We start from the raw sequence: 12,557 nt of genomic DNA, 5'->3' as shown, positions 1-12,557 counted from the left end.
GAATCCAATGCCAGAATGTAGCCGTTAGGACTATGTTTCATACGAAACAAACAATATGTTGTCTTTAATCTGAATACCATTTTTTTCATGCTATAATTGCGTTAGTTTGCTATCAGTGTTTTTGACTTCTGGGCTAAAAGCTTTTTGATTTTTTGTAGTCCTAGTGCCTGCCAGACCAGCTACGCTAGCTGCTATATTGGCATAAGGAAGGGAAATAAAACGGGAAAATAATATGCAATCATGTTCTTAATTTTGCCTCTCTCTGAGCTTATGTTTATCTCCACAAATCTTGCTTTATGTGCATACTCTTTTTTGGGACACAAGGGATTGCTGATAGTAGCAGAGGGTTGAATTTCAGATTTACTCTAAAAAGTAAAATGGATTTTAATGGCCTCGTTTGCACTCAATATGGTTATACCTTAAGGGTACTATACTATTTCAGCTACTAATGCCATCTGGTGTTGAGATTTCTAATAATTTGATCAAGCATCCTTCTCAAATCTACAAATTCTACTTGATAAAGATATACAAGATCGTCAGTACCCATTCCACATGCCTGCAACTGTAGTTTCCCTAAACAGCCCCTAACACTAAACTTAATAACTTGTATGTTCCATGTGAAAATTGCTTTATTCCATGAGCAAGAAACATCTCTACATCTTGAGCAGCTTATGTAGGGCGGTGAACATCTTCAACAGGACCCGGCTTGCTATGATCGGTCACTTTGGAACTCAAGTCCTGTTTCTTTTCCCCAGAAAGATGATTTGTAAACAGCTTGAAGCATGAGCTTTCTGACCTGTTTATGTACATGGCTAGGTGCTCAATTCTACACGTCTAGGAAGATTACTCCAGCAACAGAGGATGTCAGCAGAATGAAGCAGCTCATAAAAGGTTGTAAACCAGCTGACATGGATGTTGATGTGTTGACACTGGGAGGTGTATCGGAACCAAAAACAGTTGTGGTAGCTGAGCCAGGGGTACTTGAATTTAACACAGAAGGTGGGGTGACGGAGCTGCAAAATACGTGCAGGGTTACTTCTCCAATTTAAGCGTACATAATTAGCCATATGATATTTCCAAGCAATCAGAATGAAATATTTACCCTGGTACGCCTGCCCCTGCTGTGGATGAACTTGTTGCTGGTGTTGCAGTTGGAGTTGATTGTGATGCAGAAGATGGGTAAATGCAAGATCCACTGCCTATTGAATGTTTAATTAGGAGATTGTAAGCTATATCATTTAAATATTTGAAGGTTTCAAAAGATAATTGACTCAACAAACAAGCAAGCAAGCGAACAGAAGACTGCTGTTACTTGGATTGGTATTGACTATGGTCGCTGTCCCCCCGAAGTCACAGCTGGTTGGCGCTGGGTTCTTCTGATAATAGCTGTTGAAAGCATAGGATGCATGGTTTTGTGGAGTATTTGGATTGTAACAGTTGGCCCCTTGCTGGATCTGAGAGCAGTCAGCTCCTCCCATTCCACAGGCATAATCCAACGCTGCCTGGAGTGAAGTCTCCGATGCTCCAGTCCTGGCCACACACCAGCTCTGTCCTGGAATTGCAGGAGCATTTGTAGTTGCAGGAGGGGTCACTGGATTTGTTACTGGTGTGCTGACTGGGACACCTCCTGTTGGGGCGGGATAAGTTGTTACAGGGTTAGTCACTGGCTGTGCCCCTGGCACTGTGATGGGTGCTGGCGTTGTAACTGGATTGGTGATTGGTACCGTCGGATTGTTGGGATTTGTGGAAGGTACTGTGACCGGTGTGGTGGTGGGAATTGGCGCTGGTGTGTCTGCAGGATTTGTGGGCGTTACCGTAATAGGATTGGTTGAGGGGACAGTGACAATTGTTGGTGTGGGATTATTTGGAGGGATGGAGACTGGTGATGTTGAACTTGGAGCTGTAGGTAAGGCTGTTGTCGGCGGTGGGATGATAAAGTCATGTGTTGTTTCTTTGACGCTACTAAGGAGTTCTCTACGGGAAGAAAGAAAGATCTTCTCTTCTTCCCCCTCATGTCTGTTTTGTACAAAATCTTCCATTGTTGATACTTCTGCATATAATGCAGCTACCCGAGTTGTAATCTCAATGTTGTTTGCTAAACATCGTTCAACCTTAGCCGTAAATTCAGCTGCTTCAGTTGGGCTAGGAACAGCAGTGCTTTTCATTGTCAGAAGTATAGGAACGCTGTTGTAAGGAAGAGCAGAAGTAGCAAGAGTGGCTCCTTCAATCACAGACTGAACAAATTGATCTCCCATGCTCATTTCTCCATCAACAATGGCTTCTACAATGACAGAGGACCCAGTTTTCTTGATAAAACCAAAAATCCTACGCAGATCTCTTTCGAATGTCTTGCTCTTTATATTTTGTAAGAATGATGATGAAAATGCTACTGACACCTTTACTTCTCTGTGAAGGTTAAAACTACTGAGGAGCGAATGAATTGATTTCAAGGTGGATAACAGCTTAATTAACTCAGTTTGCCCTCGAAAATCATCATTGATTCTGGTTACAACAATGCTTTTGATGTCCACATGTGGGAGAAGGGCAAGCAGGTGGGTTTTCAGCCATGAGATAGCAGATAAGTTGGAGCTTCTCAAATTCTCAACTAAGCTCTCATTTAAGTAGAGATCAACAGACACACCAGAGTTGGACAGAGGACTCAGTACCTTATGATCTGCTACAAATACTCGAATCTGAGATGGGGACACCTTGTTCATCTGGAGGAATGACATGGTTCTTCTAGTTGAAGGAGCTGCAGTTTTTCCTCTTGCATGGTAGGAGAAGCCAACTAGAGTTCCTGGGGGAGACAGAGAAGGTAACTTCAAGAGTTTAGCTGATTGTAGAACATGCAACGACAAAAACAACAAACTAAACATTTATGCATATGAATATAGATTCGGGAAGGTCTAAATTCTTCCTTAAACAAGACATAAACACAGGTCCCCATGACAGTTGTTTCCGAAGTACAAAATGAGCCTGTTATTTGGCTTCTTCCCTGTATAAAATTGCAAGAAAGTAAAGAGAGTAATCAGGAGATTGTGGTTACTTACCAGAAGAGCAGATAATAAGAAGAAACAAAAGGGATAAGAAGAGGCAATTAGAAGCCCCTTTAGCCATCATAACTAATGAGAGGTTTTTCTGGGTTTAGGTAGAGACCTAAATGTATTTTAGTTGTGAATCAGACAATGGTGGTGTACTGAGCAAAAAAAAAAAACAATGGTGATGTTTAGAAGACAGTGCATAGAGAAATCTTAGGAATATAAAGTTCTAAGAGAGAGAGAGAGAGTTGAAGATAAAGGGGAAGAGAGAAAAGGAAATAAAGCAAAAGAAAGGATCACTATGTTCCATGTAATGATAAAGGAAAGATATTACTTTGTCATGAAGAATGGGGTTGTAAAATGTTCTGTCTGTCCACTGTAGCAAGGATCAACCATGCTTTTTAGCTTCTTTATCTTTTTCCAAAGCCGTTTAGGCTCAGAATATAAAGCAGCCTGACGAGGCAAATGACATGTGCGCATGCATGTACAAACCATGAATATGCCCCTTCTATAATCTAAAAAGAGTTGCAGATAGCATTGCCATTATCCATCATGGAAAAAAGTGAAGCACACTGATGTGTTTCATCTGGTTCCAAGTTGAAAGCAAACTACAGTCACTAAGAAAAGATGGTGCTTAATGGTATAATCCTGCATATTCCCATTATTCCAATTCCAATCATGTTTACCAAGTTACTCTGTTGTAAGCTTGAGGCAGCTGCCAATGGATTCAAGGTTTTGGATTTGATGAAACCAGCACAACATGTTTTCAACTTATTGACTAAGAAATAAAAAGTAAATGAGAAGAGTCGAATGCATTTTCAATGAGTAGCTTAAATTAATAAGATTTGAACTTGGCAACAATTAATCTAATCCCAAATGGGCTATTAAAGATTTGAATTTGGTTGGACAATCTAAAAGAGTAAATCAAGGTCAATTTGGCTTAGCTCAGCAAAAACCACACCAATTAATTAATGTAGATAAAAAGAGAAGGGAAAGGCAAAGGCAAAGGAGCAAAAGGGTTCCTGTATTTTTCAGGCTCCAAATGCTCTTTCTTCTTCAGATAAGATCTCATACAAATATGATGTCAGAAGTCAATCGATGTCTGCAAACTTCATTGAGATTCTTGGGCTGCAGTGCTTCTTGACAGCTGAGGGTGTTGAAGAAAAGAACCAACATTTGTTAAACAAAACAAATTGGGGAGCACCACATTCTGCAAACTAAAAAATTGTATGTACAATTGGCAAATGGATTAGCTCTCCTGTCAGCAACTAGCAATGGCAAGGCCTTTACTGGTACTGAGTGATGTTTTTGGCTACAGTTCCTTTCGACCCATGTCATTGGTGCCACCTACTAGTCTCTTTTTTCTTGAGATATTCTAACACATGTGAAGGAGTGGGGACAACCCATGTGGAAAAATCTATTGTGCTTCTCTTATTTCAAACCTATACAATCAAAAGCACCTTCTCTGACTAGATCTCAGCCGAAAGCAAACAAGAGGGAGAAAGAAAAACTTTCACTTGTCATGCCCATGATAAGGTTTGTAGATTTATACATCATCTTTAAATATGTGATTCTGATAAAAACAGCACCTAACATGGTTTAATGTTCTCTTACTTTCTAAAACGCTGTAATGTTCTTGTTTCAATCAGCAGTGCAAATTTAGACTTTGCAAATAGACCCTTGTCATGTGTATATATGTCGGCAACTTTTGGAACATATCATCCGAATTCCTGGTCAGAAGATAGAAAGCAATTTGTTGGTCATACACCACCGGATGGCTCGTGGCTCGGGGACTACAATTTTCAAATGATAAATTAAAAAGAAGACAGAATTATAGTTTGTGGTGAAAGAGAAAGAAAAGTTTAGAATATCCCAGTAGGGTGTGTGGTCTTGGAAAAAGGATGTACAACCCCCTTCATGTGAATGTGACAACCAGCATAGGAAGTTCAGTATTCAGTTCCATGATAGATTCAAAACTTCATTAAGTGTCAATTTCCCATACTACTATAAAAACAAACATTCTGATTCATATTCACCCAAAGGTTTTGTCTTATCTCCATTCACAACCTTTGTTAGCAGATTATCTCCCAATCTCAAGTTGAACAGTACAAGGGAGAAAGCATTTTCTTTTTTTTTACTTCCAATTCTAGCAAACACCACTTTCCCATCAGTTAGTGTACTACTTACTATTCACAAGGCGTTGTTTGGGCCACCAGTAAATCCCCAAAGAGAGGGTCAAATATTGCTTCTCGAGCTGAATTACATTTGTCCAAACGCTTCTTCAAAGACCTCAACTCCCTCTCATTCGTTGAAGAACGTGCCTGACAAACCATTAATTACAGTAAATACAAAACTATAATGACTACTTTCCTAATTTATGGGAAGAAAACCACTTACAAATGTTTTCTTCAGCAGCAGTATATCCACCAAGTACAACAACCATAACACATTTGTTCTGGGAAAACTGCACAACGACAAAAAAGAAGTAACAGGATGAGAATACTGTGATTTACTGAAAAGGAGGACCAAAACCTTGAAGATATGTCCAATGCCCTCCTGGGATATGCGCAAGGGAAACAAAGAAAAAAATAAAGAACTCGAAATGCCTTAAATGAGTCTTCCTTTCATCACCTCCTTTCTTTAATGTATGGTATAGGGTATTCATGAACAGCCTTATGGATCTCATTCTTGCCAAGAAATTCTACTAGGACAACCATACAACCGAAACTTGATTTTACAGGTTGACTTGCTTTACTCAGGAACAAAATCACTTCTATTTTCACCCTAGGCACATAATAACTGGTAGGAATAACTAGCCTAAAAGTTACACATAACAACAGATTGAGAACTATTAATAATGACTGGAACACCAAGAAAAAGAATAAAGATTTTATGAAAAAGGTAATGATTTAACGAAAATTGTCAAGCTGCTGTTAAATCCAGCTCATTCATGACAGGGTTCACTTTGTTCAGTTAAACTAATGTAGGAACAGTAAGACAGTGCCAACAGCCAAGTGCTGGAATGGATGAAACAACAGAAGAGACCTATGTTCAGATGTGAAGAGATAGAAATATACCTTCCTTCCCAGTAATCTTCTGTAACCTCCTTCATTTTCCGATATGTTTCAGACTGCATATGATAATTCATTAGTACATGGATTTTGCTAGATTAGATGTGCATTGTATGTAACTATGAACGGAAATTCACAGCTTGTTTCAGTTTCTTACTTGTTTATCTCCTTTTGGACCTTTGAAAAGATAGGGGTCCATTGATAGATCTAAAAAGAGTATGCTTTCTCCTGAATACAAAAGCCTTTAGAAAATTTTACCTAACAAAGCCTCCAATGTAAAAAAATGTTTTTAAAACAAAAAAAAACGGAAAGGAAACTTTCACCAGTGTTTATTCTCGACAGTGTAAAATCAATTATTGATATCGATAACCCAAATGTCCTAATGAACATTTGCTTGCCCTCAAGAATAAACTTCGAGGTGACAGAGTCATTTCGGCTCAAAAGTATGTTTCCCCTGTAACAAAAAATTTATCCATCAGTCAACTACAGTCAAAGACAGAATATTACCATAAAAAATGTGACAGTAAGTAGACCAGTGCAGGTCACGGTGTTCAAACTCATATGCAGCTTCAGCGACAGCCAGGGCAGCTGTAACCTGCAATGCACAATGAATAAGTCAGCTTTAAGCCAGTAACAACAGATAAAAAGATCCATGAATCAAAACTTGATTTTTTTTCTCTAGAAAATTACTTTTCAAAAGAAGTTTATTTGTTAATAATTTTGCATCACAAGAAAAGTCTTTGATCTACCTGAACCAATAAACTTCGTGCTTCATCAAAGTTCTTGAGTACAAAGCTTTCAAGATCTTTACCCCCATGTTGTAGAACAAACACGACATAGCACTGAATGCAAATTCATCAGGTACAGTACATAAATATTAGTAGAGGACAATTTAACTTGTAAGATTTGCATTGTCCTATACGTGCATGTAAAATGGAGTATTAAGTTTTTCTCAAGTGTTTATTAATTACTTTTGTGCATATACATTCATCAGCAACATGGAAAAGAAGATACCTGTTTCTCTGGAAACTCTTTGGGGTGATCATTTTGTGAGTCATTCTTTTCATCCCATTTTTCCCAAGCTCTAATCAATGCTGCATCATAAGAACCTTGGCAAACCTTTAAACTGCCAAAGAAAGAGATCAATAAGAAATGATAGACAGGTAAATAAATTGACACTGACATGCAAATTTTATGCCCTGCATGATATTGATGGATGATGTATTTGACCATGGCAAGTTTGTCTACCTTGTGCCAATATTTTAGTTTCAAGCATTGACTATTGAGCTTGACCAATTGAAAGCATAAAATTATTCATGCATTATTAGGTTCATATTTCATGCATTATGGCTTTCTCTTGAACATGACCCAAATAAGCCAACTAAGAATAAAAAACTGCTTCTGATTGAAATGTTTGGTTATCAGAATATTAGAGAAAAACATGATGTGGAATACATACTCAATTGTTTCTATAAAGGTCGTGCAAGCATTAAAAACACCATTCTCAAATTCTCGTAAACTATTAAGAGTTTGTGAAAGTACAGCCTCCTCAAGTAATTCTTCTGATTTCTGAAGCACAGGAAAGCATATGGATTAGTGATAAAAACAAGGAAGTCAAGAATTTAATCCAAAACAAGTACACATGGAACGTAATTAAACTTGCAAACAACTTGCAGAAAAAATAACTTCATTAGCATAAATACCTTTTGTACTTCTCCATTTACTGGAAAATCTCCATCAAATGGAACTATTTTGCAGACAGTATTGCCTGCTCTGAAGGCTTCTCCATAAGTACCTTCACCAACTTTAGTAATACTTTCCGGATCACTGAGTCAAGAAGGTTTAACCATAATCAATTCAAACAGGAATCATGATCAATTAAATTTTGTGCAAAGAGGTAGTAGAAGAAGAAAAATGCAATGAGCTAAAACAGTATTGAAACTAATGCCACAAAGAATTGCAATCATGATATAGCTGGACCACAAAGATGAGTGAAACCCTTAACATATAAGAGTGCTTTTCTGATATCTGACAATAAGATAGCACATCTACTAAAATGTCCGCTTATATGATAATATAACATAATCAGTAGCATATACATGGAGGCAATTTTTGTTGTCCACTTGCATGCTAAAAGGGGTGGCTAAAGCAGGAGGCTTGTGCATTGTGGGATTTGAGTAGGGTCAGATTACACAACCAAACCATTGCAACGAGTGCTAAACCGCAGAAATAAAAGTGCAGTTTGCTTCTACAGGAAAAGGAAAAAATTAATTGGATAGAGACTAACCAATATTTGGAGAATAATTCAAAAAACCTTAGAGGTGCTAACTGCTGACAAATTTCAAGCAATGCAGAAAACGGATCAACACCATCAAGATCTGATGACGTTACCAAGGAAAGCTTCTTAATGGCAGCATTTATATCTTCACAGCCTCCATCAACAGAACTTGCAGATATTTGAATGCTCTTTTCTGGAGTTCTTAACCTTGAAGAATCCAGATCATCACTATAGATGGAATCCAAGGGAGCAGCTGGAGTTTCTAATATTTTAGACAAGGTGCTAGAAGGCCCGCAGCTGAAGTTTAACTTCTTTGAAAAGAGCCACTTCTCTAATCTTGACGAAACGAGTGGAACAGGATCAGTGACACTTTGATTGCCCATGGCCCAGGTCCCAAAGTTCTTTGGTGACGGGCTCTCCTCCAATAACTCAAAGGCATCAACCTCTTGAAAGTATTCTCTCTCCTTCTCAAAGCTTGGAGGTTCAGCAAGCTTTCCCTGTAAACAACAAGAATGTTTTTCTCCTGTTAAAGAAATGACCTTGTAATGACAAAGTAACCAATGCACCTATCTCAAGACACTTAACAGGTTTTAGACAAAAATTTGGACATAATTAGTTGTGTAACAACATAACAAATCAAGGAAGGAAGTTGAGATGGTATGTGGCATCAAAGTTAGAGAAACACTATGCACAAATGAGGTGCGAGAAAGGAAATAGGAAACAGCATCGGTGTCAATGTCATACTTTAGGAACAGGTGGTTTTCCCCTCCTCTTGGCCTGCTTTTGTTGTGGTTGATTCTTCACACAAGGAGCAACAGCAATACTCGTTCTCCCTCTAAAATGAAGCAGCAAACCGAGTTACAAATGAATAATAAGAACTAAGCTAAAAAGGTAACCTTTTATGCAACCCAATGGCAAAGGCAATGACAATTAGGCAATTTGGAAGACGGTCAGCCACTCAGTGAGTCACAAGTGACAATGTTTTATCCTTGTGATGCAATCCATGTACATTGAAATCAGAGTTCCAGCCTTCATAAGAAAAGATTCCATTTTTCCTCATGTTGTTCTTGTTCATCATAATGGGTGTTTGAATTTGCAGGTAAATTTGATGGAAAGCTCAGAAAAAGGAGGGTTGATCAATTGAAGCAATCAAAAGGGGGAAAAGAAAAAGAAAGAACCTGGTGGAAAGCGAGCGATTCCAACTGACCCGCTTGTTAGCAGCAGCCAAACTCAGCCGATTGCGGTTATTGGGTGCCACCTCCTCCACCCTGCTCCGTCGAACAACAGCGTGACCCGTTTCATTCTAGTAGAAGAAATGCAACACAAAAAGAACAAAAGAAAAACGAAACATACAAGAGAGTTTCTTGAGGGGTGGTGTGACCGTGAGCGCTAGGCCGTCTTCTCTGATAGATAACTTGGACTCTCTTTCTCGACTGATGTTCCTCCGACTCCGATGCTATGATTTCCGACCAAATGCCAACCTCCCCTGACGCTGTTCCATTTTCATTTCAGAAGAAACAAACTTACTAGCAATACTAGTATCAAAATCGGAACGCAAAAATTACTACAAGTATCCATTTCCTAACCTGCTTTGCGATCCATATTAACTACTTGAGCAAGCAACAGTGATTCACTGAGACGGATTAGACAGAGAGACGGTGGTTCATTCAAGTTTGAATCTCCGTCGACGCGGGAATTACTACTTTCTCGGGAGTCTGGAATTCTACACACATGGGCTTTGCTCCAATCATCCTTCCCTGGATTGATAGGCCCAATTTATTCAGCCCACATTTCCTCTTTATGTATGAGAATAAAATATAAATATTTTATTTGTTTCATTTTTATAAAAATTAAGATAAAAATATTTTGATTTAAACGTTTTTTATATAAATATTTTTCAAAAAAAAAAACCCTAAATTAATTTGAAGCTTATCCTAAACCAACAACTTAACCACTCAATTTGATTGACTACCAATATTGGACAAATATTTCCCAATCCCTAAAACCCAAAATCCCTCTTCCATCCTCACCTCTTAATCTCTTTGAGATAAAATTAAAATTTATCAAGACGAGATCAAATATTTCGTTTATCTTTAACTGGGTATTCGATCTAGATAAAATATTACAATATTTATTTATTAGTTATGTACATATGTCAACATCCACGACCTAATTAACAAAATGTGAAATTTAGAATGTCACGTTTAATCATTTTAATTGATTTTCAACATATGATCAAAATGACATATAGTATACTTAAGATTAGGTTACTCTCACTTTGATTGAGACTTTGCTAATTTTTGTTTCCAATGTTTTTGAGTTAATTTGGATTTTTATTATTATTATTATTATAAAAATAAAAAAAGAAGACAACGTTCTCTTTCAAATCAAGTCTTGTTAAGATTTCATTATCATAATATCAAGGATTAATAGACAAACCAACCTACTTTTCTTCTGATTAGACCATTCCATTATAATTATTATTACTAATACTAATAATTCTCCTCGTGCATCTTTTCCATCAACAAAAAGCCAAATTGGCCCCTTCATTTCTTTGATCCCTAATCTTTTAAATATATACATATATGCTACATTTAGTTAAAATAAATAACTTATCATAATAAAAATATTTGTTCATTGTGTAATATGATCTACGTTTATATTGAATTCTTTTTAGAATATATATATAACTTTAGACCAAACAAAATATCGTATAATTTTGAATTATATGCTATTTAAACAATATTATAGTACCTACTTGTTATTTGTAAATGATTCAGATTGAACATGCATTGTGTTTCTTATTTAACTATGATTGTGTCTTGCTTAATTTGTTAGGGGTTTGTTGATTCTTGGGTAGAACACGACCCTTATGAATGTGATAAACAATGGGTCCACTCCATATTCCGAGTTTAGCGCACAAGATTAGTACGAAATGAATGTCCAAAGTGATGAGCATATGGCTAATAGCTAGCAAGTAGTAATGATTAGGATGCTCTAATAACAATTATCCACCGGGATATTAGGAATCAAATGCAAGGTGATTTTTCAACATGAATCGCCTCACGGGGGCTAATTGCTTAATCTAAAAAAAAAAAAGAAAAGTAGGAATCCACAGTGAATTAAGGAGATGGAAATATCAAAAATGGACTTGCAGCCTGTGGCTGTTTTCATGATTTCATCAGGTGTCACATGTTGTTAAGCTAGAATTTAGCAGCCAAGTCAAAGGGTCTATATCCTCTAGCCTATATATGGCTATAATCATCACTTATATAATAATAGTAATAATCAGCCAGGAATGCTTCGAAGGAAGCTAACTCACAAATCCCAAATGAGAGTAGTAAAAAGATATTGTGAGTTTGGAAGGAAACACAATAAAGGGAGTCATGGCAAGTTGGTCCTTTGGATTGGGTAGAGGGAGGGAAGAGGATTTATTAAGGACCGATGCAGTTATGCAGCACCATCCTCAGGGCTTCAACCCCACTGCCCACAGCCACTCTTCTTAATACCCCAACCAAATTTTTCCATTTTTCACAGGACGATTTGTACTGATTTTGATCAACATATAATGTAACCACCTGCCTGTTAGATTCTCAGCCGGTGATGATATTTCTTTTTTTTTTTAGCCACTGGTTTCACTTCTGTCCTTTGCTTTCAAGTACAAGCACCCTCCCCCCTCCCTTGTGACAACACCCTTATGGCATTTCATGGTAAACCACATGCCTTCCAATCTCATGTAAAATATCCATCCAAGTTTAGTAGGAATTTCATCTATACATGACTCTCCATTTCTACTGATTTATTTCTCTATTCACTTATAGATTCAATGTTTGTCCTCGTCCCCTAGGCATTTTCCACTAGTAATCATAGAGAAAAGCAAAAGCAATCGAATTTAGCTTCGTATCAGAGTCAGACAGGGGATAACAGACAAAATTAATAAAAGCAGACCAAGCCAAAAGCATGGAGGGGTCACAAGGTCTAATTGAATAAAAGATTATGAGGTCCCATAAGCATGTCTGCCCTTTAACAATAGGGCATAGGATCCCTTCAGCACATAGGGGACATAACAGGAATCCACACCTATATTATAATCTGCATATTGTATTAGTCTAATTTCTAATTCAAGTAAGCCTCAAACTTTCTTCTAATACAAGGCAGTGGTTTGAATTT

At 37.5% G+C, this 12,557-nt stretch overlaps 2 protein-coding genes across 5 annotated transcripts; both read right to left on the bottom strand.

The window, feature by feature from the left end:
• LOC18600632 (mucin-5AC) lies at positions 379-3,315 on the bottom strand. 2 transcript variants are annotated; one of them, XM_018121333.1, is made up of 4 exons: positions 3,051-3,315; positions 1,313-2,797; positions 1,103-1,199; positions 379-1,013 (listed from the first exon to the last, which is right to left on the bottom strand). In XM_018121333.1, exons 1-4 carry the CDS (start codon positions 3,118-3,120, stop codon positions 827-829), a joined length of 1,839 nt encoding a protein of 612 aa, XP_017976822.1. In that variant the 5' UTR covers positions 3,121-3,315; the 3' UTR covers positions 379-826. The 2 variants fall into 2 exon arrangements, with proteins under 2 accessions (XP_017976822.1, XP_017976821.1); XM_018121332.1 differs by lacking the exon at positions 3,051-3,315 and having other exon boundaries at positions 1,313-3,034.
• LOC18600631 (serine/threonine-protein kinase haspin) lies at positions 3,866-10,155 on the bottom strand. 3 transcript variants are annotated; one of them, XM_007031186.2, is made up of 16 exons: positions 9,974-10,155; positions 9,741-9,879; positions 9,566-9,655; positions 9,132-9,222; positions 8,397-8,884; positions 7,813-7,936; positions 7,569-7,678; positions 7,124-7,235; positions 6,859-6,951; positions 6,643-6,704; positions 6,433-6,563; positions 6,267-6,337; positions 6,116-6,168; positions 5,436-5,502; positions 5,226-5,359; positions 3,866-4,831 (listed from the first exon to the last, which is right to left on the bottom strand). In XM_007031186.2, exons 1-16 carry the CDS (start codon positions 9,987-9,989, stop codon positions 4,684-4,686), a joined length of 1,929 nt encoding a protein of 642 aa, XP_007031248.2. In that variant the 5' UTR covers positions 9,990-10,155; the 3' UTR covers positions 3,866-4,683. The 3 variants fall into 3 exon arrangements, with proteins under 3 accessions (XP_007031248.2, XP_007031249.2, XP_017976804.1); XM_007031187.2 differs by having other exon boundaries at positions 3,869-4,768; XM_018121315.1 differs by lacking the exon at positions 3,866-4,831 and having other exon boundaries at positions 4,959-5,359.

The sequence above is a fragment of the Theobroma cacao genome, chromosome 5, assembly GCF_000208745.1.
Source record: "Theobroma cacao cultivar B97-61/B2 chromosome 5, Criollo_cocoa_genome_V2, whole genome shotgun sequence".
NCBI classification, from domain to species: domain Eukaryota; kingdom Viridiplantae; phylum Streptophyta; class Magnoliopsida; order Malvales; family Malvaceae; genus Theobroma; species Theobroma cacao.
Note: the sequence above shows the minus strand (reverse complement) of the source record. Positions and strands in the feature narration are given on the sequence as shown.

Bases quoted from the DNA above. Each gene is read 5' to 3' on its own strand.
- LOC18600632 (XM_018121332.1), bottom strand. From the start codon at position 2,876: ATGTTTAGTTTGTTGTTTTTGTCGTTGCATGTTCTACAATCAGCTAAA. The intron at 1,200-1,312 runs GTAACAGCAGTC...AACATTCAATAG, and splicing joins CATAGTCAATACCAATCCAA to GCAGTGGATCTTGCATTTAC. The intron at 1,014-1,102 runs GTAAATATTTCA...CGTATTTTGCAG, and splicing joins GCAGGGGCAGGCGTACCAGG to CTCCGTCACCCCACCTTCTG.
- LOC18600631 (XM_007031186.2), bottom strand. The intron at 9,223-9,565 runs GTTCTTTCTTTT...GCTTCATTTTAG, and splicing joins AATCGCTCGCTTTCCACCAG to AGGGAGAACGAGTATTGCTG. The intron at 6,338-6,432 runs GTGAAAGTTTCC...TTTTGTATTCAG, and splicing joins ACTGTCGAGAATAAACACTG to GAGAAAGCATACTCTTTTTA.